At 56.8% G+C, this 23,790-nt stretch overlaps 1 protein-coding gene across 1 annotated transcript; it reads left to right on the forward strand.

Moving 5' to 3' along the window:
• Positions 1-74: 74 nt before the first annotated feature.
• Positions 75-23,286, forward strand: TEX264 (testis expressed 264, ER-phagy receptor). The gene is made up of 6 exons (XM_048957597.1): positions 75-178; positions 826-896; positions 1,844-2,134; positions 5,140-5,361; positions 18,608-18,776; positions 22,574-23,286. The coding sequence occupies exons 3-6, from the start codon at positions 1,856-1,858 to the stop codon at positions 22,885-22,887; spliced, it is 984 nt and encodes a 327-aa protein (XP_048813554.1). The 5' UTR covers positions 75-178; positions 826-896; positions 1,844-1,855; the 3' UTR covers positions 22,888-23,286.
• The last annotated feature ends 504 nt before the right edge of the window (positions 23,287-23,790 follow it).

The raw sequence follows: 23,790 nt of genomic DNA on the forward strand, positions 1-23,790 counted from the left end.
CCGTCCCCGTCTGAAGCCCCGCCCCCTGCCGGAAGCCCCGCCCATGCCGGAAGCCCCGCCTGATCGCGCGCTCCCGAGCCGCTCCGTGCAGGCGATGGGCGGGGGCAGAGCCGCGTGGGGCGGGCCGGGGCGGGGCCGGGGTGCGGAGCGGCGGCGGTGGGGTCTTCGCCCGGCCCAGGTGGGTGCCTGGAGCCCGCCGGGGCTGTCCGTGGTGTAGCGGGGCTCCTAGCTGTCTGTTGTCGCTGCGGCGTTCTGCGGGGCGGGGCGGGGCTGGCCCTTGGGACGCCGGGCCCGGCTGGGACGCGCCGGGCCGAGCTGACAGCGCGAGGGTGGCCCCGCTCCGGCCCCTCCGAGATGGCGGGCGGCGGCTCGGGGCTGCCTACGGGCGGCGGAGACCCGGCGGGGAGGACGGTGTCGCCGCCCGGGTCCCGCTACGGCCCGGAGCCTCTCCGGGCCCACCGGGGTCAGAGCCCGGCAGGGCACGGCCGGGGAGACGCGGCAAAACCCACGCGTGCGCGGAGCAGGGCGGCCCCGGGCCGCGGAAGTCACGCGTGGATTCGGTGCTCCGCGCTCCCCCGATGTGGCCGCTGGGGAGCCGCACCCACAGCCCCTCCGCGTCCGTGCCTGCTGCGCGGCCTCGCTGTCGTGCGTGGATCCCCGCGCGGGGCCGCAGGAAGAGGGGTTCGGAGGGCGCTCCTCCCGCTCGCACATGGGGCAGCGCTGCACCTCGGGCGCGGTTGGATGCGGTTCTGCGTCCCTATGAGTTTTGCATTTGCTCCGTTGCGCTGGGGAGGAAGCAGTGACATGTATTTTTTCCTGTTGCAGAGGTGTGGGGCCTGCGGCTGTGTGGGGGAAAGATCATGTGCAGCTCCTAGCCAAACGTGGCTGGCTCGCAGGTGAGTGGGGCTGGTGAGCGCCGTGCTGAGCCCCTCTACCAGGATGTGATTCCTCCTCAGCTGAGCAAACAGTGGCGGAGGTGGAAAGCTCCTCTTGGACAAAGTGTGTTTGTCACACCAAGCTTGAGGCAGATTGTTTATTTGCAGTGTGGGTTTCAAGCACTGCTGCAGCGAGGAATCCCGAAGGATTGTGGCAAACAACCCTTGTCATCAGTGCTGTCCTTTGAGGGAGGGCATGGCACAAACAGCTCTGTTGTGCTGGGTTTAACTGTTGTCCCCAGGGCATGCTGGGGAGAGGTTGAGCCGTGGCCCACTTGGGAGGAGCACTGTGGGGCAGAACAGGAAGGCTTGGGTTGTAGAAACTTGGAGATGAAAAAAAGCCATTTGTACTGAAAAGTAGCAATGTACTGCAGCGTGGTGTGGTGGGGATGCTCTTCCACCTGGGCCTCTTGCTCTGATCCTGATGCATGGGGCTCAGCCCCAAACCAGCTCCATCCTTTCTTAGTTCTTCAAATCCTCTGCTGCAGCCCAAGGCCTTTAGGCAAAGGGTCATGGCCCAAATGCAGAGTCTGCACTGTGGAAACAAGAAATTATTTGGTTATGGAGCCATAATCTCCAGCCCAGCACTGTGCAGACGATCTCCGTGCAGTGATGCAGCCTCACTGCATGTCAATCCCCCTCAGGCACAGGCTGTAGGCAGGCTGTTTTGTATGTTCCTGGTACTGGAGATGGTTCCTGGTGCTGAGGATGATTCCTGGTATTGAGGACAGTGTCTTTCTGTCCCCACCCCCACAACCACTTAATTGCTGGGAAGCACCACAGCAACATAATTGGTGTCTGGTGACCCAGCTGGAACAGGGGAGCTTGGCAGAGGGTTTATATACTGAGCACTTTGTACAAGCACTGCCTGAACTCCCTTTCTCTTTGCTTTCTGCTCTCGCTGTCAGCGCACAGGACGGATGAGGCACCACCCATCCATCATGTCCGACTGGATGCTCCTCGGGCTGATCGCAGTGCTGGTCGTGCTGCTGCTGCTCACCATCTTTGCCTTCGCCGTCTACTCAGGGCTCTTCACAGAGGTGGTGGTGAGCGCCGGCTCGCCGCCCGTCGGCAGCATCACACTGGCCTACAAGTTCCGGGTGGGCCCCTATGGAGAGTCGGGGCAGCTCTTCACTGATGGCTGCAGCATCTCCTCGAAGCTTTGCTCCATTGGTGTTTACTACGACAACCCGCACACGGTAAGGCTGGGGCAAGGCAGCCCCTTGATGGTGCCAGAGGCACCTGTGGCTTGTCCTGCTTTGGAGAGCACTGGGGGCCCGTCAGGTCTCCAGAGCTGCAAAGGGTGATCTGTGTGCCAAGGCACCTGAAAGCTGAGGGTTTCTTGGGTAATCCTCGTCAGGTGACGAAAGCTTGCTGTCACTGACATCTTCTGTTGGCCAAGCCTTACCTCTGCTCTGGATATAGAGCAGAACCTGGTGCCTCATGTCATCTCATGGCAAGGCATTCCCCAGCTCTGTGCCTCATAGAGTCATAGATTCATAGAGTCATTATGGTTGGAAAAGACCTCTAAAGATCACGAAGTCCAACCATGAACCCATTACCACCTTACCCAATAAACCATGTCCCTACATGTGGCACACCGCTGCATTTCTTGAACATCTGCACAGATGATCTCAAAGCAGGTGGTCTCTTTGGCTTGCTGGATCCATACCCACATTCCTCCTCTTGTTTCTGCTGCTGTCCCTGAGCTTCCTTGTAGTCATTTAATCCCCTGAGTGTTCTCACTGAAGCCTCAGCAGGTGCATGCTGAAGTCTCTTGGCTGATGAAACAGCACTGTAACTGCAAAGCAAAGCACACTGGAACCTGCTGAAGGATGAAAGGCCTCTGGGTGGGCTTGTGCTGGAAGGCTGTGGGGCAGTGCTGGGTGCCACCCTGCAGGCTGTGCCTGCCTGTGCATCAGAAGTGTCAGCAGTGACTTCAGAAGAACGAGTGTTAGAAAAGAATCAGGCAGGGATGGCAGGAGGTGCATGAGGTGCCAGGGCTCTGCATGGTGGCAGGAATTCCCTTTCTATGTTGTATGGACCTGAGCTTTGATGGTTCTGCATGCATCTGCCAGTGCAGCTCGGGGGGTGCACTGCAGGCTCAGGGAGAGCCTCGTATATTCCAGGCTGTGCCCACTGCCTCCCACTGCCCCTGGGCACCACTGACAGAGCCTGGCACTGTGCTCTCTGCCCCTTCCTTGCAGGACTTTTGGACACAGACAAGAGCCCCTGGGCCTCCCCTTCTCCATGCTGAGCATTCCCAGCTCTCTCAGCCTCTCCTCCCAGGAGAGATGCTCCAATGCCATCATCCACTTGGTGGCCCTTCCCTGGGCTCCTCTGCTCTGTCCATGCCTCCCTAGCGTTGGGGAGCACAGAACTGGGTCCAGGGCTCACGCTGTGGCTGTCTGCTGGTCCTGGTGCTGTGGCAGGAAGAGTAAGGTGACTGCTGGGCTCCTGCTGGGTGTCTGCAGCTCTGGCCACCCTGCTCATGGGCTGGCTTGTGACCCTGGAGGAGGGAAGGCAGGACCGCCAGAGCAGGGGAACAGCAGGAAAAGCACTGCTGGTGGCTTTGAGTGCTGCAGAACCCCTGCCAGCAGTGCTATAAGCGTCTTAATGGACAAGATTAATATTAATACTCTCTTTTTCTTTTTTTTTTTCCTTTTTATTCAATATTTAGCAACCCAAAAGGCTTCTCCCACCTCTGGCAGGGACAAAAATAGCTGCTCAGCAGGGGTTTGATGTGGCAGGCAGGCTGCTGCTCAGCTCCAGCCCAGCACTTCTGCCCAAGTTCAGCCTGGGGCATGCACTGGGGCCCCTTGCCTGCTGGTGCTCTGCACCCAGCCCTGCCCCAGTGCTTGGTGGATGAGGCCAAAATGCTCCCCAGTGCACTCCCACACTGCCTGTAAGGCTGAGGGACATGGTCATAAAGTGCAAAGGAGTTCCTTTCACTTCTTCCTGGGTGTGCCTCAGGTGCCCTGTTGTCTTGACTCTGCATTGGATGGGGATGTGGCCCAGGAGGAGATTCACTTCCTGACTTTGTGTGCACTGAAGATGCTGTATGTGGCACTTGGCCAGCTATAGCACTTCCAGTGAGCAGGGACAGTCACCTTCCTGGTTCTTTGGGTCTTTGCTCAGTGTCTGGTCTGTTTTTCATTGCTCTGATCCCATAGCTGGGGCAGATGGGGTGTCTGCTGAACCTTTCTTCTTGGCAATTATCTGTTCTTGTGCGAGGATTTGGGGATGCTGGGGCTTTCCTGCACCCACAACAGGGACCCTGTGATGCACTGGAGACCAAGAGCAGCTTCACTTTCTATTATGGATGCCATTCATCCCTTGTCCGATGCAGCAAAACAGGAGTTGTTGCTCTGTGGAGGAGAATCTCCTTGTTCCAGCCTTTCCCGGGGTGCTGCACAGAGCCCATCTGCAGCTCCTTCTTGCAGCACACGAGGGCAAGAGTGAGCCATCTTGCCTGCTGATGGATGCTGCTGCTCCTGATGCTCTGCTCTTGTTTTTTCTCTTATCCTCTGTGCTCATTTCCTCTCTGGGATGTCCCATCTTTCATGCAGTGCTGGAGGATGCTTGAGGGGCAGGGGAGGCATGAGAGTCCTGTGATGCTGGTTGCTGGAGAGTGTCCGTCTGTCCATTTCACTGCTGCTATCAGACATCCTGGCGGTGTCTGGGGAGTTGTGCAGCCTTGCTCAGGGTGAGCTTGGAGGCTGTGGCCCTCCAGCTCTGAAGGCAGCAGAAGGCAGCTCTCCTGGTTGCTGACCTTCTGTCTTCTGTCTGTCCAGCAGCCTGGAGAGCTTCAGGGGCAGCTGGCAGGCCTCCCTGTGCCCGGTGTGTCCCTGCAGTGTGTCACACAGTGAGCTGAGAGCTGGGACTTTGAAGAAACATAAAAGGACACCTCCACCTGGGTGTGCTTTGCCATGTGGAGGTGACAGCAGCTCTCTGCCTCAGTTTCCCCACCCCTATAAAGTGGGGCGCTGTGGCGGAGGCCACGAGATGTGCTTTCTGCATGGCTGCCAAGTGTCAAGCAGCCAGCGTGTGCCTGCGCTGCACTCTTGTCCTGGAGAGCATGGCTGGTTTGAGGCTGGGTCAGGCTCTGTGGGGAGCAGGTACCAGCTTGATATGTATTGATCTCCTGGGTCTTGGATGGTGTTCAGCTGCTCTCCTGATGCTGCTCCTCTGTCCCTTCCACCAGGTGTCTCCTGAGAAGTGCCGCTTTGCCATCGGCCGAATTCTGAGCGAGGGGGATGCGAAGCCATCAGAAGAGCAGATCAGACGGTTCCAGAAGTACGGCTTCAAAATCTTCACCTTCCCCACGCCCAGCCATGTGGTCATGGCAAGCTTCCCGTTCACCACACCTCTGTCCATCCATCTCGCAGTCAACCGTGTGCACCCAGCCCTGGACACCTACATCAAGGTAAGCATTGGTGGCACAAGGAGTGTCATGCAGTGAGCAGTGACTGCACTCCCTGCTCCCTGTCCTTTGGGAGCCATCTGCTAGCTTGCTCCTGCTGCCAGTGCAGCCGTGGCAAGCGTGTTTTTGAGCAGCTCATGGGACGTGATACCTGCAGATTGGGGCTTTGCAGAGGGTTCTGGTTGCTGGGTAGAGGAAGGAAGGGGAACATCTTTCCTCCACAGGGAGGATGCCGGGGCGGGGACGGTGCTCAGCCTGCAGCTTATCTGGCTGTCGAGTTCCGTCGCTTTCGTTTGTTCGTGTTGAAGCTCACTATTTATAAACTTGCTTTTCCTGGCGAAACTCCCAGCCCTGCAGGAGAACCATGCGGATCTTCCAGCCCGCGCCGCACTACGGGATCGCTGCTTGGGTGCCAGCCCTTGGCCGTGCTCCTGGGGATGGTGTCTGCCCAGGGATGCCCAAACCCCGGCTGCCACCACTGCTGCTGTGCCCTGTGATGTGTGTCCTCCTCCTCGTGCCCTGTCCTCTCTGTCCCCTCCCAGGGACGTGCTGGCTGCTTCAGTGTGGAGGCGTAGAGAGTGCTGCCAGCCCTGTGAAGGACACATGGCTGTGGTGGAGACACACGGGGAGGGGGCAGCAGGCTTGTGACGTGGGGAGGGCACCCCGTTGCTTGGGGACAGGTGCTGGTGAACAAATCTGCGCCTGAAATTGAGGCTGGAAAGGGACCCATAGGTTGTGCTGGGAGCACCCTGTGGCTTTTAAGGAGAGCAGCCATTTATTAAACAAAATAATCATCTGAAATCCCACACAGCATGCTGAGCAGTGTTCAGAAAGGATGGGACACATCTCGATCCCTGCCATCTAGACCAGACCAAGTGCTCTGGCCTCAGGCACACCTCCAACACGAGCACCACCACCCCTGCACTGGGTTCACAGGGAAGAGAGCATCGCTCAGCCCCAGCGAGTCTCAGGGTGCAATGGGAGGAGCCCCAAGCCTGACTTGGGATACTGGCACCTGTCTGTGCTGCCTGGCCAGGACCTGTGAGTAGTGCTGCTCCCAGCTCAGGTGGTGTTGACTCTGGCTGGGGAAGGGGAAGGAGAGAGGGGGGAAACTTTCATGGAAACAGGCGACCTGTGCCTGGTTTGTGGTGGGAATGGGGGTTGCCATGGAGACAGCTTCTCCAAATAGCATCCTTCATCCCACCCCCAGTGCCCAGCTCCCTTGAGCAACCCCAGACGGCAGCGAGACAGCTCTGCTTTATTTATTTATTTCACGCTGCAACCACTTTAAGCAGCATGGTTGTTAATGTAATCTGGGGTCAGGTGTGAGGTGCAGGATCCTCTGCTCCTGGCAGCATCTGGGGAGTGCAGATGGGCAGTGACAGAGCAGAGTGGGCAAGGGAACTGGTTCAAGTGTAGTCATGAGAATTGGGAGTGGAGGGAGAGAAGAGGTGTGGGAGGGAGGGTGGGGAAAGGGCATTGGGGTTGTTGAGAAATAGAGAAGGGATTTGGGGAGGTGCACTGGGGGAAGGTGCCAGGGCTGGGGGCTGGCTGAGAGCAGGGTGGTGGGAGCAGCCCTTGAGCATCAGGTCAGAGTGCCCTTCCCAGACTGGGGGACAGGACGCTGTGCTGCAGTGCACAGCCTGCCTTGGCTTCAGCCCTGACCCCTCTGCCTAAGAAACAGTAAAATCTGAAGGAGATATTTCCCTTCATGAGAGACTGAAGGCAGATGGGCTGGCACAGTGCAGGACACGGCGTGGCCAAGATGTCCCATGGCCAGGGTTTGTGCATAGGCAGGTGACAGCTGGGGTCTGTCCAGCTGGAGTCTGAGCCCACTCCTGGCTCTGTGCTGGGCTCTGAGCATGGCAGCGGCTGCTCCTTGGTGCCCCCAGCCACTCTGGGATGGTGATGGAGAGCTCCCACAAAGCCCATTCCTGGAGTGACCATCCCCAGCAGCTCAGGGAGCCGGTTATTAAACGGCGACCTCCTGCCATTTCAAGCAGTGTTTATTCTGGCTCAGGTTTAATTAGCTCTCTGCAGAGGGCTGCATGCACTGCTTTGGCGAGCCCTGCGCAGTGGGCAGCCTGGCATTGCCTGTCCCTGGGGCTCCGTGGGCAGCCAGAGAGGCACTAATTGCAGCCCCAGGTGACTGCTGGAGCCAGCAGCTCTCTTTCCCTGGTATTTTGGGTAGGAGGCTTGGGCTGGTGGAGGTGTGTGCTCTAACCAAGGCTGGTATGCAAGTGGAGCAGGGAAGGAGAGGTGCTCTGCAGTACTACAGAGCTCCTGCTCCATCTGCAGGGCACCCCAGTGTGCTCCCAAGTCCCTGTGCCAGGTGTTGCTGCTGGGAAGGCTGCACTCATGCCTTGTTTCTGCTGCTAGCCAGGGAATCTCATTATTCCTTTACCCACTGGCTTGAAGCGCCTGTTGGCTGAGCTCTGTTCCTCCTGTCGGCTGAGGTAGTTTAGGATGCAGTCATCTCTTTTACTCTTCTCTTTTCTCATCAAATGTACAGGGCTTGTAAAGCCTCACTGACATATTTTCCAATCTCTTCGGGGTTCCTGTTTTTATCCCATTTCGAGCTCAGGAGCCTCTCTGAAGTGCCACCTGCAGGAGAGGACACTTGATTTCAGCCATGGCCTGGTGGGGTGCTGATGGCTCTCAGGGCACATCCTCCCTTGTTCTGTCCACAAAGGACTGGGAACCCACAGCGGGGTCTCAGTGCCCGGAGCTTACATGGCACTGTAGCATCTCCTACTTCTCCTTTTGTTTCCCTTACCCCTGTTCCTACAGCTTCTGGCTTTATTCAGCTTTGCCAAGGTCACACTTCTTCTGCTTGTTATTATAAATGATTGTCTTCAGAGCTGTGTTCCCATCCCAGCCCGTCTGCATTCTAAAGGCAGAACTGCAGAGCATCCTTTCTGCAGGACTGTGCGAGAGGAGCTGGGGGTCAGAGGGCTGGCAGCTGCACAGAGCGCTCAATTATTGTGACATTTTCCTGCTTAAATTCCTTCTCCCAGCTGATTTTGTTTGTTTATTTCAGGCTCTGCAAATGAAGCCCTGTAAAATACCAGCTTGTTTTGTGCAAGCGCCGGGGGCTGCAGGCTGTTGCTGGGTTGGTTGCTGCTGGTTATACTGCAGCTGGGAACCAGTACATGTCCCATTGTCCCCTCCTGCTTGTCCTGAGGGGATGAGCAATGCCTGGGGTGGCAGAAGTGACCCTGGCCCTGAGCTTTGGCAGTTTTCTTCCCAGTGCTTCCCAACACGTGTGCTGGGAGGCAGCCCCAGGGAGGCAGGGGATGGTTGGACGCTTCTGGTAAAGTGGTCCCTGTGCATCAAATTGGAATAGGAAGAAAGTCTTGGAGAGTCACAGAGGGTTCAGCATGTCCTGTACATCTTGATGGTAGAGACGAGACCAGTGCTGACACTGTGACAGGCTGTGGGCTTGGGGCTTGGCAGGGACACAGGGCAGGGGTCTGTATTCTGGGGGAGGTGTTTTGGAGGTGTGCTTGGCCCTATGAGAGTGTAGGATGGCAGTTTTTCCCTTTGTCTTTTGTTGTTTGTTTTTCTTTTCCTTGACCTCAGCACCACAATCTGGCCCAGAGCAGGGAGTCAGAAGAAAGCCACATCCCTGTGTTCCAGGCCATGTCTCCACATCCCAGCTTTGCCCCACTAGTGGCAGCCAGCAGCAGAGCTAGGAAAGGCAAGGGAGAGCCAGGACCCCCTTCTCACACTTTGTCACTATATTCCCCTTTCGGAAAACCAGCTCGTATGCTTCCATTTTATGTTTCCTCTCATTTTAGGGGAAGATGATTTCAGGATCAGGACAAGCTGCAAGGTTTTCCCACCCATCTCCACCATCTCCCCTCCAGCACTGACACTGTGACTGCATGCCGGTGCTGTGTGCCCAGCACTGCTGGATCCTAGCTGAGAGCAGGTGGCACAGCACAGTCCCAGCCCCTCTGTGCCCCCTGTCCTGCCCGGGGGTCTCGATGTCTGTGTGGGTGTATTCATCCCCTGCTGATGGCTGGTTGTTGGCGGCCGCTCTGCAGTAAGGCTTGGCGATAGCTGGCACCCCCCAGCTGCGTGTCAGATCGCATCACTTCATGCATTCACAGCAATTTCTATTTAATGTATGTTTTCAGCAACTGTCCTGTGAGTACGAGTGCCCCAAGCCTTCAGAAGGAGGCCCAAGATGCAGCATGTGTGAGGGCAGGGCAAAAGGGCTTTTTTTGGGGTCTTGTTCACCGTGCCACATCCCTAAGCTTCTATATCCTCCCCTGACATCCAAGGGCTCTGTGCTGCCATGCGAGCAGCCCCCCACACCGCACTGCCCACTCCATGGGAGCTAGGGGCCCTGCTCCTCCTGCAGGTGGAGAACTTGGAGGGCTTGTGTGGTACTGGCACCTCCCGACCCGTGTTGGGGTCAGCACTGTGCAGCCAGGTTCTGCCTCTAACCTGATTCTGCAGAGCAGCGCGCTCCTCCTGTGCGGCTAATGGAACATATGGGGAGCTGGGGCTCTGCGTCACGTCTCCTGCCATTCACAGCAGGCTTCCCAACTTTCCCACTTCTCTGGGGGAAATTTGGCAGCCCCGGGCTGCTGCTCATCTGCTGTCACTTTGCTGAGTGTCCTGGCGGGCGGATAGCTGACCTGTGGCCGAGCGCTGAGCGCCCTTCACGTCGGAGGTTTGTTCAGGCACCTCCACCTCACTCACTCTTCCCCTGCTTTGCTTCTGCTGCATGGGGGCAGGTGTAAAACTGCAGCTCTGAGGCATCGCTGCTTTGAGCAGGAAAGAGGTTTTCTGGCCAGCTTTGCGCTCCAGTAATCGCAGAGGCTCCCTGCCTCCACGCTTTGTCTGTCTCATGTGTGAAATCACCGTTTTATCCCCACTTCTTGTTGACTCAGTGTGAACATCGGCCATGGAGCTCCCAAGATGCAGCTGCAGCCACATCTCAGCTGGGGCAGCAGCTTGTGTGGGATGTGGGCTGCCATACCCTTGTCCTGTGCTCTGGCACTGCCATCGCCTCTTCTTGAGGCTGGGGGCAGCTGGACCCTTGCTGGGGCGAGGATGGGTGCTCTCATGAGGCCTTTGTGGTCTGAGATGCCCTGTCCCAGGCTGGGAGGTGTCTGGCTGCTCCTTGCTGTGACTGTGGGACATCCTGGCAGTGTGAGGGACATGTGGGGTGTACACAGTTGGTCTGCTGGGGCTGGCTGCGCAAGCTGTGGGGTTGGGGCAGCACCCAGGAGCATCTGAGCCAGCTCATCCCCAGCTCCAGCCCTGGAGAGACCACAACCTGGAAGACAGAGCTTTGTGGCTGCTCTGTCCTGTGCTGTTGCACAACGCTCCTCAGGTGGGCATTGTTACACCCCCAGAAGGGAGCAGAGCAGAAGCTGCCATGCTTTCCTAGTTGCAGCTTTGCAAACTTCAACTTTGCAGCCTTGTGAAGACTTAGCCATGCAAAACTGTCACACAGACGGATCCACTCAGGCACAAAGATCTGTTCCTCCATCGCCTTTGCAGTGAGGATTAATGATCATGGACAAAGGCAGGGATATTTCACGTGGCTGTCCAAGAGAGAGAGAGCACTGAAATGCTTGCTTTGGGCAAGGAGGGAGAGTAAAATACTACAGTGCTTTTCTGTCAGATCTCTTCATGGGCTCAATCTGTACGTGTGCTTTCCCCCGAATGTATTTATAGAGCATCCCGGAGGATGCAGTCAGCTCCTCATCAGGCATTTGAGGTGGCTTCAGCTCTCTCGGGCAGTGACACCATCCCAAGCCTTTGGGCCTTCCCTCCTCGCCAGCTTGTCAATTAATCCTTGGGTCTGTCTCTCCACAATTATTTTAGCAGAGGCCTAATGAGTTTCTCCTGGGCTGCTCTTCCCCATACCCCTCTGAGCCTTTGCCAGCTGTGCTGGCCTCGTGAAACAGCAAAACGAGCCTGAACAAATGCGAAACTGCAGCTTAGAAATCCTCCTCCTTCCCAGCCAACGCCGGCTGCCCCACTTTCCATCGCTGTGAAGCTCCTGCTTTGAAACCCGCAGAGCAGCGAGATAATAGACTTGAAAGTAATGGCATTTTTATGTCCAGAAAAAGTACAGTTGTGCTGTGACTAACTTACGATTTTTCAGTCCTGGTTAGATATAAAATGTTGGGGGAGAGAAGACATCGCATCGTGCTTTCCTGTTGGGTCAAGATGTGGGTCTGGTGGCTGCTGGGATGGCCAGGGGTGTCTGCACAGGGCCAAATCCAGTCCTGCTGTCACAACTGCTGCAGGCTTTGGGGCACACTGGGCAGCCCCGGTACCAAGACTCCTTTGGTTCTGTTGCTGTCCAAGCACATGGCAGCTCGTTGCAGCCTCTGCTCCAGCCGGACCAGGGCAGCTTAGAACACAACAGAAACAGGCAGATGGCACCTCTCCTCTTTGCCCCGCTGCATGGAGCAAGATGTTCTGTCCTGCTGCCATACCACAGTGGGCTGAAGAGATGGCTGCACTGTGGGCTTCAGCTCAAAGGTGAGCCATATTCAATTGCCCCGAGCTGGCTTCTCTCATCACCTCTTCTGCCACGTTTGGCTTGAGTGAGAGATCAAAGGAGCATGTTAGCCCCAGTGGGCAAGCCATCATAGTGACGAGCCAGAAACAGACAAACAGTTCTGCAGTTACATGAAGCAGACTGTAGGTACAGCTTTTGGGATGGGAAAAACATGGCCAGTTTCTCCATATCTCATCTTCTAAAAGTCAGCAGTGAGAAGGGTAGTGAAGACTGTCATTTTCTGGTACATTTTATGATTGCTGCCAGGTGCTTGCTGTGGGGCTGCTATGGGCCCACTCCCATGGTGGGCACCAATGTTTTTTCCCTGGCCAGGCACTCTTGGCTATGATTTATGTCTGCCAGGAGCTGATGACAGCTCCTTCACATGCTGAAAGGTGGATATCCATCATCTGCTGAGGCCAGCTGCTCTGCTGTTCATGCCGTGTGGACTCACAGTTTGGGGTGAGATCTGATAACCAGACTGTGAGTTGGCAAAAGCTCATCAAGAGGTTGGTGTGGGAGACAGGTTTGCTCTGGTATCTCTGTGCTGACCGGCTCAGGAGATGGACCCACGTTGCTGCAGGACCTGCCCACTGTGTTCCCTTGCCTGTGGGAGTGCTGGGGAAGTGCAGGAGGGGAGCAGGCTCTTGGAAGGGCAAAATCTGGCTGGGCTCTGTGCTGTTTCCTAATCTCTCTGTTTTCATCTGATTGATCTGCACAGTCAAAGCTGTGATCCTGGACTGGCAGAAGAGAAGTTTCCAGACTGCAGGGGCCACCAAAGCAGCTGCCGCCCTCCTTTCCTGCTGCCTGCGGCTGCTGGAAAGCTGGGCTTTGGGGTTGCAGGGTTTGTGAGCCTCTTCCCTCCTGCCTGCCTGCCCACATGCCCTGGTACCACAGCGCTTGGTAGTGCTCACCCCTCCCAGATCATACTACAGCCCTAGTGAGACGTGGCTGCTGGGGAGGAGGAGGAAGAGCAGGAGTGTGATGGGAGGGCTGTCAGCACGCCCAGCTGCCAAAATAGTGCTGTATCTATGATTATTTATTTCATTATTATACCTGGGCATGGAAGAGGCAAGAGGCTGGCATCACTGTCACAGCACAGGTCTCAGTTTTCCTCCCTGGGCTCCACACCCACCTTGGGCTGTGCAAAGCCAGCCTGACTCACTGGCATGACTATCACTGCCCAGTGCTGCTTGTTGGCTGCCCTTGGCTCCTCTCCACCCTACCTCTGCCTGAGTTTCCAGCACCTGGCTCTGTCTCTGTGCCTTTTCCTGTCGGCCAGCAGCACTGCCTGCCTCAAGGATGCCCTGGGGCAGGTTGTGAATGTGGCCAGCGACTCTGGGGTTCTGCTAGCTGATCTCTTCTGCTCGTTGCACTGGAGCTTGCTGGGATCACCAACTCTCTCCTGTTGGCCTCCAGATCGTCAGCTTTTTGGGAAGAGATATAAGCTCTTGGACAGGGCTCCTGGAGCCCTGCAGGGAAACGTCTCTCTTGTTTGCTTACGCAGGCTGATAAAAATCCAGAAAGGAGCTTGTCCTGGAGTTTTGGCTTGCTTTAAAACACCAGTTCTAAAACAGGAGACATCTGTCACCGGGGCGAGCATCCTGCCACCTCGAGCTGTGGGTGATCCCTGTCAGCTGTGTCCAGCTCAAGCACAGAGCAGGAGGTTGGGCAGCCTTCCTCTGCCTCTGGCTGCATCTGCCAGGCAGCAGGAAGAGCCTCCTGCCTCAGGGATGCACCTCACACCGATGGGTCTGAGAGAGATGTGCTGGGGACAGGCTGGTGGACATCAGGATCATCTTACCTTCTGCTCTGCAAGCCAGGCTAGAAACTGGCTGATCTTCCTCTGTGGTAGCATTTCTTGTCTTCTAAATTAGGCTGATGTGAACTTCTTGTCAGTGGGGAGGGAAAGACTTGTTTCGTTCACCAAGAACCTGTTTGGGAATTGGACACTCTGTGCTAGTGGCTGGGTCTGCACAAGTTCAGCAAGGTGAAGTCCTCAAACAGTCTCCTTTTCAGTGTTGTCATCTGTGAAGGAGTGGTGCGAGGCTGACAGACTTCAGCTCATCATGAAATGTCTTCTGTCAGAGCCAGGAGTGTTGCAAAAAGATGAGGTTGTTCCGACGAAGGACAGGAGGGTCTTTATCCCATTGTGCCATTTTGTCTCCAGAGTTGTGAATGTGGTACATGTCCTGAATGTGTCCTGGTGACACCAAGGTGTGGAAGAGCAGCTGGGGATGCACACCCTCCAGAAAGCCTGTGGAGCTCTGAGATTCAGAGAAGACAGCCCAGATCTGAGCTCTGGTGACTGAAATCTCCTGTGTCCGTGGGCAGCAGCAAGGCACGGTTGGGAGCTCGTGCTCCCAAAACATCACTGGGGCTCTAGTTTTAAACTGAAAGAGTTTCATCAGAAATGTGAGAGGACTGAAAATAGCACCATTATTTGTGATGTGGAAGGGCAAACACTCAAATGTCAAATCTGAAATCCATGTGGGTTGGTACCAGTATCACTATCAGTACCAGTATCCACCTTGGCTCTCCAGGCTCTCAGCTGTGAGAGGTCTTTCCCCACAAGAAACTAGGATCTGCTGGGCATCCCATGGCTGATGTGTTGCTGTGCTGTAGGTTTGTCTCAGCCTAGTCAAGAATGCATGGTTCAGAGTGGCTCCTTTTCACCACATAATGCCCCATGTAAGGTAGGAGACTCCAGCAATGAATCCCTTCCCAGCCAGGTGCTTTAAGGCTCTGCCTTGACGCAAGGCAGAGAAATTGCCACAGCTGCTGCTCCTGGCAGCCTTGCCAAGGCAACAGAGCAAAGCAATTTAGCACTGCTCCAGTCATCCGTGATGGCAGAGATCATCACGTCGACCTCTTCTTCGGCTTTGTGATTAATGCTGAAAAAGCAGCCTCTGAGGGCTGAAAGGCGAGCGCTGGTCCCTGGAGAGCCGTGCTGCAGCGTGGAGGCAGCACCTCCAGCTGTGGTCCTGGCCTCCTGTGGGCTCCTCTGCACCTTGGGGCTGTGTGCTCTGCAGCAATGAAGGTAATGGGAATGGGAGCAGGAATCCAAAGCTCGTTTGTCGAGTGAGAAGAAGCTATGTGGCTTTATGCAGATTCCTTGTCATATAATGAAAACCTGGTGTTTGAGCTTTCCAGTGGTTACACCCAAAGTCCCCTTCGGAAAGCTGCTATGTGGAAGTGATGGGGAGAAGGACAGGTAGGAAGGGTTGTGGTCCAGACAGCTGAGCTGGAGTGAGAGGAGTGTGAAGCACGAAGCAGAGCACCAGCAAGCTGTGGAGAAATAGCTCCCATCACTGGGACAAGGCAGAATGGGTTGGCAGTGAGTGTTAGGGAGCTGGGGAAGTAAACTTATTTCAAATGCAACGCTTGCTTTGTTTCTGAAACTCTCTGCTCCAGGACTAGTTGCTACCAATACCCATGATGCAGGAGGACCCCATTGCTGTGAATTATGTGCTCTGTCTGCTGTTCCTTCTGTTGGTGAAGGTCCTATGGTGGGGAGCATGAGATATGTGCCTGACAGCACAGGGATGCACACACCAGCTCTCTCTTGGTCTCTTCTCTGCAGGTGGAGTTACTGCTGACCACGCTGCAGGGCTTTTCCTGCAGGTGCTGTGTGAGCAGGGGAGAAGAGGTCCTGAGCATGTCTGTGTGGCAAGGCTGGAGGAAGGCAGAATTGAAATTTCCATGTCCATCCTGCAGAAGAGCATCCATGGCTCCATGCTGCTCCCAGCAGCTCCCAGCAGCTCCCAGCCCCCCTGGGAAGCTGTTTCCTGCATCTCAAGGGCTGTGAACCCCAGCCCGCTTGGGATCAGTCCCACGGCTCAGCCACACCAACACCAGCCTCTTCCCAGCTCCTCAGCCCCCAGAGGCACCAGGAGGGCGAGGTGTAAATTGCATGACAGGCTGCCTCTGCAGAGGTGAAAATGAAAAACTCTCCCTTTGCTCAAGCCGGGCGTTTCGCAGCTCCCACAGCCCACGTTTTTCTTGGTCACAGTATCATCTTCTGTTTGTGCAATGCCTTGCAGCTCAAAGAGCTTTGAAGGGAAGAAGCAAGCAGAGCTGTCTCAGTATTGTGGGCAGGTGGCTGCGTCCCATTGAGGAGCTATGTCCCAGAACTGTGTAGCTGAGGCTGGTGGAGACTTCTGGGGTCACCTGGTGTCACCTCTGCTCCACGGGGCCACCCAGAGCAGCTGGCCCTGCCCCCTGTCCACATCTCCATGTTATGCCCACCATCTCAGCCTGTCTGTGGGTACCACTGGTGGAGTCTTGTCCTCTCTGCCCCTCCTTGCAGGTCTGTGTGGACACTGACAGAGCCCAGTCTTGTCCCACTGAGGAGTGCTGCCCTGCAGTGCCAGGAGCAGTGCAGGCCTGGTGGCAGAGTGCTCCTGGTGTGAGCTAAGGCGGGATGACACACTGAGCGTGGGGCGTGCAAGGAGAGGAGGAGGATGTGGCATACAGCACCGTCCCTGCAGGGCTGGCTGGTGGCTCACTTTCAGCTTGCTGAGCTCCAGCTCTAATTTTAGTGCCTGATTTTCAGTTCCACGCAATTGGGGCTCTTTGTGTCTGGGTTTGTATTGTACGTACCCCCAAGGTGGGGCAATGGGTTGGCTCTGTGTGAAGCAGAAGATTGGTGTATCTGGAACGGACGTACGTGTCAACATCAAACCCATGGACTCTGGAAGCATTGGTCTGTGCAGTATGTGTGGCTTGTATGGATCATATGCAGTAATCACAGATTACTTGGGTTGGAAGGGACCTCACAGCCCCCACCCCTGCCGTGGGCTGCCTGCCCCCCAGCTCAGGCTGCCCAGGGCCCCTCCATGGCCTGGGGCACCTCCAGGGATGGGAGGAGCTATGAGCAGCTATGTCAGCACCTCACCATCCTCCGAGCAAGGAACTTCTTCTTAAATCTGATGCATTCCTCCCCCAAAGGTGACACGTCAGATCCCCAAGAAGGGCAGAAAGGAGCTGTGAGTAGTGCAGGAAGGGTGAGCTCGCCGTTGGTGCCACACGACCTTGGGAAGAGGCGAGTCCCCGCTCTGCCCCACTTACTGTGCTCCTGCTGCCCTGCCAGAAGCCTGCCTGCTGCCTCCCGCTGGTGGCACCTTGCTGAGCTCCTCCACCCATGCGAGCCTGCATTTCATCTGCCTTGAGGGCTCTGTGTCCACCTTGCTGCTCCATCTGTTGGCCTCACACCAGCCGGGGGGCTTCCTTCTCAGCCGCAAAGCCCTCTATTGCCTGTTGAGCTCCTCTGTTGTTTTGCCACGTTGTTGAGTTTTCACCAGTTCACTTCCCACTTGTGCCTTTGCCTTTGGACTCAGGGTGCCCCCTGTTTTTTTGGGACCCTTGTTTTCAGGATGGCCACACAGCCTGGTTGGCTGGTTGTTCTGGGCTGCAGCTGCAGCAGCAGCAGCAGGGGCTGGCACCACTGTTCTGGATTGCAACTTGATTTGCAAAAGCATACATTAGGCAGCTGGGAAAGGAGTAAGCTCATCCTGCCTGTTTATAGTGGTGGGGGCAGAGTGCTCCCAGTGTCCCCTGCCCCAGACCCCTGGAACTCAGCCCTTGGAGCTGGCTGGGCATCCCAGTGTCCATCCCACGTGCCAGCTCTGCCATCCCTCTGAGGCACAGCACCAGTGTTCCCAGTGTCTGTTTGACTGCCACCCAGCATGGGCAGAGATTTCCCTCCAGCTGCTTTAGGAGAAATTGGGTGAATTGGGAAGAAATCAAGTACTGGGCATCCTTGGTGTCCTGAGGCCTGCCCTCAGCCCTGAGGCTTTAGGCTGCTCGGAAAATGGACTCAGTAGGGTTCTCTTTGCTCTGAGATCCTTTGTGTCGTCCCTGTCTGTGTTAAGTGGTGGGGGGGCAGCTGGATGCATCCAAGAAACCTGTGAATCTTGGAAATATCCGTCTCGGGTATGTGTTGGAGTTACTGAAAATAGCAAAACGAGCTGAAGTTGGGCTTGTGGTTGGTGGAGCAAGGGGCAGAGTGGTGGGGAGGATGCTTGCCTGGCTTGTTGCTTAAAAAGCAAGAGTGAGATGAGCCGCCCCTGCTCTGTTGCTAAAAACAGCCCAGCTTGCTTTTATTTAACACAGTGCTGATCTGCGTGTGTTTGCATTTCACCTGCCTGCAAGTGGGAGCTCCGGGCTGTGAGCACTGGGATGCCGGCCCGTGCTGCTGGTGCTGGAGCTCCTGAAATAAGAAAAGGTCCTCAGGGACCTGAGAAGGGGAAAAATAGAAAAAGAGCAAGCACGGCAGGGGGTTTGGGTTACTCACCCAGCAGGAAGCAGGCTGTGCTGTGCAGGGGCAGGCGTGGGGAGGAATGAGGGAAGAGGCGGAGGGGAGGCTGTCTGAAATGCCATGGCTTCATCTCCAACCCCCTGCCCTTGTGCTTCTGAAAGGAGCTGCTGGAGCTGTTGCTTCTGGATTATATTAATTAGCAGAGAAGCACTACGCCTGCCGTGGGTCCTTGCTGAGAGGCGGGCATGGGGATGTGGCGGGCAGCTGCAGGTGCCCCAAAAATCCCCAAAACGGCCCCCCTCTGGGGACTGCACCCCACTATGGTGGGGGGCTGCCAATAGGAGCACCTCAGGGGGGACGGTGGGCACTGGGACTCCTGCCCAAGGTGCCAGATGGGTCCTAATCAGTTGGGGTGAGGCGGAGTGCGCAGAGGTTGACAGTCTGATGCTCTCTTCCAGGAGAGGAAGCTGTGTGCCCACCCCAGGATTGAGATCTACAAGGAGGACCGCATCTATTTTGTGTGCCCCCTTGCCCGCCAAGGGGACTTCTATGTTCCTGAGATGAAGGAGCTGGAGAGGAAGAGCAGGGCAGCAGCCGAGGTCGAAGACACCCAGACTGATATCACAGGTAGCACATCTGGCACTTGGGCTCCTCTGTTCTTCCGTGTGTCACCAGCCCTCCCCAGGTGGCGTCCTGGTGTCCTGGCTGTTGTGAGCAGCAGGGCCTGCGCTGTGTTTGGATTCCTGCCCAGGGCTCAGTTCACCTCATGCCATCACTGTGAGCAGTGTGGCACAGCTTGACCCCGTGCCATGCCCTGGGCAGCACACAGTCCTGTTGATGGCAGAGGATAAAGCCACTCTTGGTGCAACTGCAGCACCGCCGGCCCGTGGCTGTGAAAGCAGAGCTGGGTGCCGACACGTTTGCTTGCAGCTGGGCTTGTTTTTCTCCTTGTCACATACATCTTTCTTGATCTCATCTTCATCTGTTACATGTTGGGATTGTGAAGAACTTAAATACCAGGTTTCTGTAGCTGGTGGTGGAGTTGCCCGAGAGCATCTGCTCGCAGAGATCTGTTGGAGCCTGGGTGTATTTATACAGGAAGGGACCACAATCGCTGTAGGCGCGGAACAGCAGTGCTATAGTAACCCAAAGTGCTGGCTGCCGTGCTGGCCCACGTGCTCACATGGCTGTAGGACGCAGCGTGATGGAGGCTGTGGGCTGTGGGCTGCAGGCAGGGCTCCGGCCATGGCCCCACCAGGCACCCACGTGTGCCTAACGGGCATGAAAGAAACATGAGCGCGTGCAGCGGCTGGAGCACGCCTCACCGCCTCGCCCCTGGTCTGGTAATCTTTTTACACATCTTTGGTTTTGGATCGCTTTAATTCTTAATTGCGTTGGTCGTAAAAGCAAGCCTGGGAATTGCTTTCTGAGAGCCCTGTCCATTTAGCATTGGAATGAAGAGCCTAATTGGAGTGGCTTCCCAGCGCTTTGCAGTCGCGGCGTTTTCAGGGCGCTCTGTCTGCGCTGTGTCTCTGCCACGGCCCCAAATGTGTCCCCAGCACCTGCCTGTGCCAGTGCCAGCCCGGTAGCATGGCGGGGTCACACTGCACGTGTGATGATACATGCCATGACACAGCACGGACAGGCTTCGGGATGTTGGCCTGGAGGGACTCTGCTCACTGATAGGAGACACTGGGGAAATCCCAAGGGTTTGGGGCTCATCCTGCAAGGTGCTGGGTGCCTGTGCTTTGAGCGAGGCAGCTGCTGGCTGTGCTGCTGAGCCTGAGCTGGAGCTTTCCACCCCTGCACACATGGAGCTGATGCTGGCTGCTGCTCTGAGCACGGCTCAGCACGTGTGCAATGAGCGGGGTGGTGCAGCTGCCCCTGCCCCAGCTCTGTCCCTCCTGGGCCATCGCTGAGGTCTTTGCAAAGACAACGACTGATGGCTCTCCAGGGTCTGGTGTCAATCCTGATTAGTTATTTACTACTTAATTGTTTTCGAAGGGTTTGGTGCCAGGGTTGTGCTCTTCAGTATGACCCCACCGCAGTGCATGGAGGAGAAAGCAAACAGGAGTGGCCTTCTTGACATGGACACTGATGGTTTCGGTGCACATGGCCCTCCCTAGAGACTTGGGGCTGCTTCCCAAAGGGCTGAGCCAGCTCTGGAGGCTCCCTCCAGCTGTGGAAGGGGAAGCTGGAGGAGGGAAGCGCCAGCTGTGAGATGTGGATGCTCCTGGAAGTGAGGGCTGCCAGCAGCAGTAGTGCCCATGGGAGGAGAGCCAGGGCTGTGCTCACCCCAGGGCTCTACCCAAGGAAGCTCCCCACCCCCAGGAGCAATGGCTCCTTCCCTCACCCCGCACACTGAAGCCAGCCCTGTCCTGCACAGAGGAGGACACGGCTGCCGCATCGGGCAGATGTACCAGCTGGGGCTGCTCAAACATGATCCGAAGTGACAGAGCAGGGAAAAAGCGCCTGGCTGAAGGGATGCGTGGCTATTTATTGTCGCCCTCGGAGCGGGGCAGGGACAAGGCAGCTGGGGGCGAGGACAGCCGTCTTCTCAGAGCAGAGTGCCAGCAGTCGTAGGTTGCCTTCACCCATCTTCAGCATCCCAAGCCGGTGCTTGTCTTCTCTTGTATGTTGCAGTGCGTGGGTACACGACAGCTTGGAGCCAGAACAGCCCCCTTGGCGCAGAGCAGATGCTGTGCAGGCAGGGGAGGGCCTGGCAGGATCGGTGCCCTCAGCTCTCCGAGGAACCTGTGGTGGGTGCAACTGATGCAGCTTCAGCCCTGACACCACGCTCTGTGCCTTGCTGTGGACTGTGTCTGAGCTGCCTTAGAGCACTGGCACCACACTGGGTTTTTGAGCAAATTTGACTTTTTTTGAGGTAGAGACCTGGAGAAGCCTTGCCTGGGACCAGGAGCTCTCAGGCTTCACACAGGGAGAGAGAGGAGTCATTGCTGTGCCATATGCTGGAGGATGGGTGCCCAGCCACAGTCTCAGTGAAGATGCATCGGGCTGCACATCCCAACCATTCTCTTCACATCCCATCCCCAACCCCGAAAGCCCACAGTGGTCCTCACATGCTCTCCCCTTGGCTGACCCCAGTGTGCCCCAGCTGTGGTGACGTCCCCTTCTGCTCAGCCCTGCCCAGTGTGGAGTGGGGCCTACTGCTACCGAGCCTGCCTTTGCCATGGATGGGACTCATCCCACTGGCTCCAGGGCCCCGCTGCCTTCCAGCCCTTTCCTGGAGGCTCTCCTCTGACTTGTCTGGCCAGGGGCATCCCTGTGAGCACCTCCCCAGGAGCCTGCTGAACACCTCTTGAAACTTAGAGGAAATGCATTCTCCACGTTGAGGTGCTCCCTATGTGTCGGCACAGGCTGTGCTCCTTCTGCCTTCCAGGTGGTGTCACCATGCTGGGCTGGGGCACAAACAACAGGGATGCTGCAGGGTGGCTGGGCAGCACCCACACCGTCCTCACTGCTCCCCACCCTGGTCCAGGTGCCCCGGCCATTTAGGGAGGCTGGAGATGTGTCTTGCATTGATTCCATGAGCAGGACCAGGCAGCCAAAGTGCTGAGCACCCAGATCCCCTACACCTTTGGTTGGGTTATTCCTGCTCTCTTCCCAAGTGGAGAGGTGGGAGGATGAAGATGGAGAGGGGAGGAAGGAGGTGGCGAAGGCAGCACCAGCCAGCAGGGGGATGGAAGGTTGGCCGACGTTTGCTGCTGTTGTCATAATTAACAATGTGAATCTGTGATGTCATAATTAAAAATGATTAATGTTTTATAGGAGGGCTTTGTCTCCCAGCTGGTTGCTCCGGCAACAGCACTCAGCTGCCGGTCTCAATTTGACACTCTTGTCTCATTGTCGACTCCCTAATTGCGTTGTCGACCGAGCTAATGAGATTGTGACACAGGGAGGGGTGGTGGGCTTGGCCTGGGGGGGCTCCCAGTCCCTGGGCACCCTCCTCCTGCTCATAGACACCCTGTGCTATTCCATGCCAGCACCTTTGCCAATGACCGCAGGCAAATCAGGGATCACCTTCATTCCTCCATCCCCACGGGCAGTTTGGCTCACCACAGGAAGTCAGAGGACATGGAGTTGGGGCAAGAAAGAAGGGCACACGCTGCAGCACCCATGGCAGGAAGCAGGGAGGGATGTGGTCACCTCCACCCAGCCCCGTCCCCCTGCACAACGCTGTCCACCTCTGGGAAGCCAGGGGGTCAGCCCTGGCACGTGGCACAAGCGAGGCCACCAGCATCCCATTGCTTGCCTGGTCAGGTCACGAGGTGGTGGGACCTACAGGTGGTCCCAAATGGTGCTTTGCTGCACTCTCCAGGCTTTGGTGGCTTCAGAGACACGCTGACGTGGCACCCAGCCTCCTCTTGCAGCACTCACACCCTGCCCTTCTCTCTCCATCCCAGGGGCTGACACCATGAGCGAGGCCAGCTCCATCAGCATCGAGGCCACGACCGACAGCAGGGACACCTCGGTGGCCACCTCTGTCCTGCTGCCCTTCCCCACCAGTCGTGGCCGGGAGGAGGCTGACAACCGCAGCGAGCACAGCTACAGCGAGTCTGGAGCCAGCGGCTCCTCCTTCGAGGAGCTGGACCTGGAAGCTGCTGCGGATGGGGAGGGCAGCGCGGGGCTGCTGCTCACCTCGGGCTACGGGGAATCCCAGGAGCTCACAGACAAGTGGACCAAGGAGCCCATCGCTGCTGAGCGAGGAGAAGAGTAGAGCCGGACCTGGGCCCCGGCTTCGTGCGCCTCTCCTGTCTCCTTCTTTGGCACCACGACATTCCAGGCACTGATCCCTCCTGGGGCCGCTGCCCTTGCAGGAAGGGGAATGCAGACGGGGCTGCTGGGTGCAGGCTGTGACATACCTGCACCCCCTGGGTGCATTTCCAGGGGGAAGTGTGGGTCTCCCCTTCTCTGCTGGTGCCCCTTTCACCCACAGCATCTCTCTGCCGACACGGACGTGTGTTCTCTAGCACCAAAGAGCCATGAGTAGGGTTGATTTGTTTTGTTCCCCTCTTCTCTTTCCCTTTGCTGCAAATGAAAACATCCAGTGTCAAGCTGTCCTGGACCTGCCACAGGCGTTTCCAGGGTCTGTAATAAAGTGGATGCTTTTCCTCCATGCTGCCTGCTGCCTTTCCTGACCGCCAGCCTGCTGTCCTTGCTGAGCACGGGACTGCCCCTAGCTATCCTACACCTTAGCAGCCCTACTCATCACCCACAGCCCCACCACAGCAGCTGTGGGGACCGTCCCCTGCTGCTGCCAGCTTCACCCCAGGCATTCACTGTGGGGAGGAAGGACTGGGGCACTGCCTCTCCTCCTGACCCCACTGCCACCTCACCCAGTAATGTTCAGTGCTGGAGCACGAGGGACAGACAGACCCCCTGCCCCGGTGTCTCCGGTGCCCCTGGCAGCCCAAGGCTTGTTCCCAGTGTGCAGCCCAGCAGCAGGGCCAGCATCAAGGGGCAGGGGGTCTGGCTGTCCCTCGTGGGGAGATTTACCCTCTGTGGCTTGGAAAGGTCTCGGTTAGTCTTCATCCAGTGATTGACAGGAGATTATTTATAAATATTTTGTGCTCTAAGTGATAAAATATTAAACTCCTCCAGCCCACATGGTAAAATATTG

This window comes from Lagopus muta, chromosome 11, assembly GCF_023343835.1.
Source record: "Lagopus muta isolate bLagMut1 chromosome 11, bLagMut1 primary, whole genome shotgun sequence".
Taxonomy (NCBI): Eukaryota; Metazoa; Chordata; class Aves; order Galliformes; family Phasianidae; genus Lagopus; species Lagopus muta.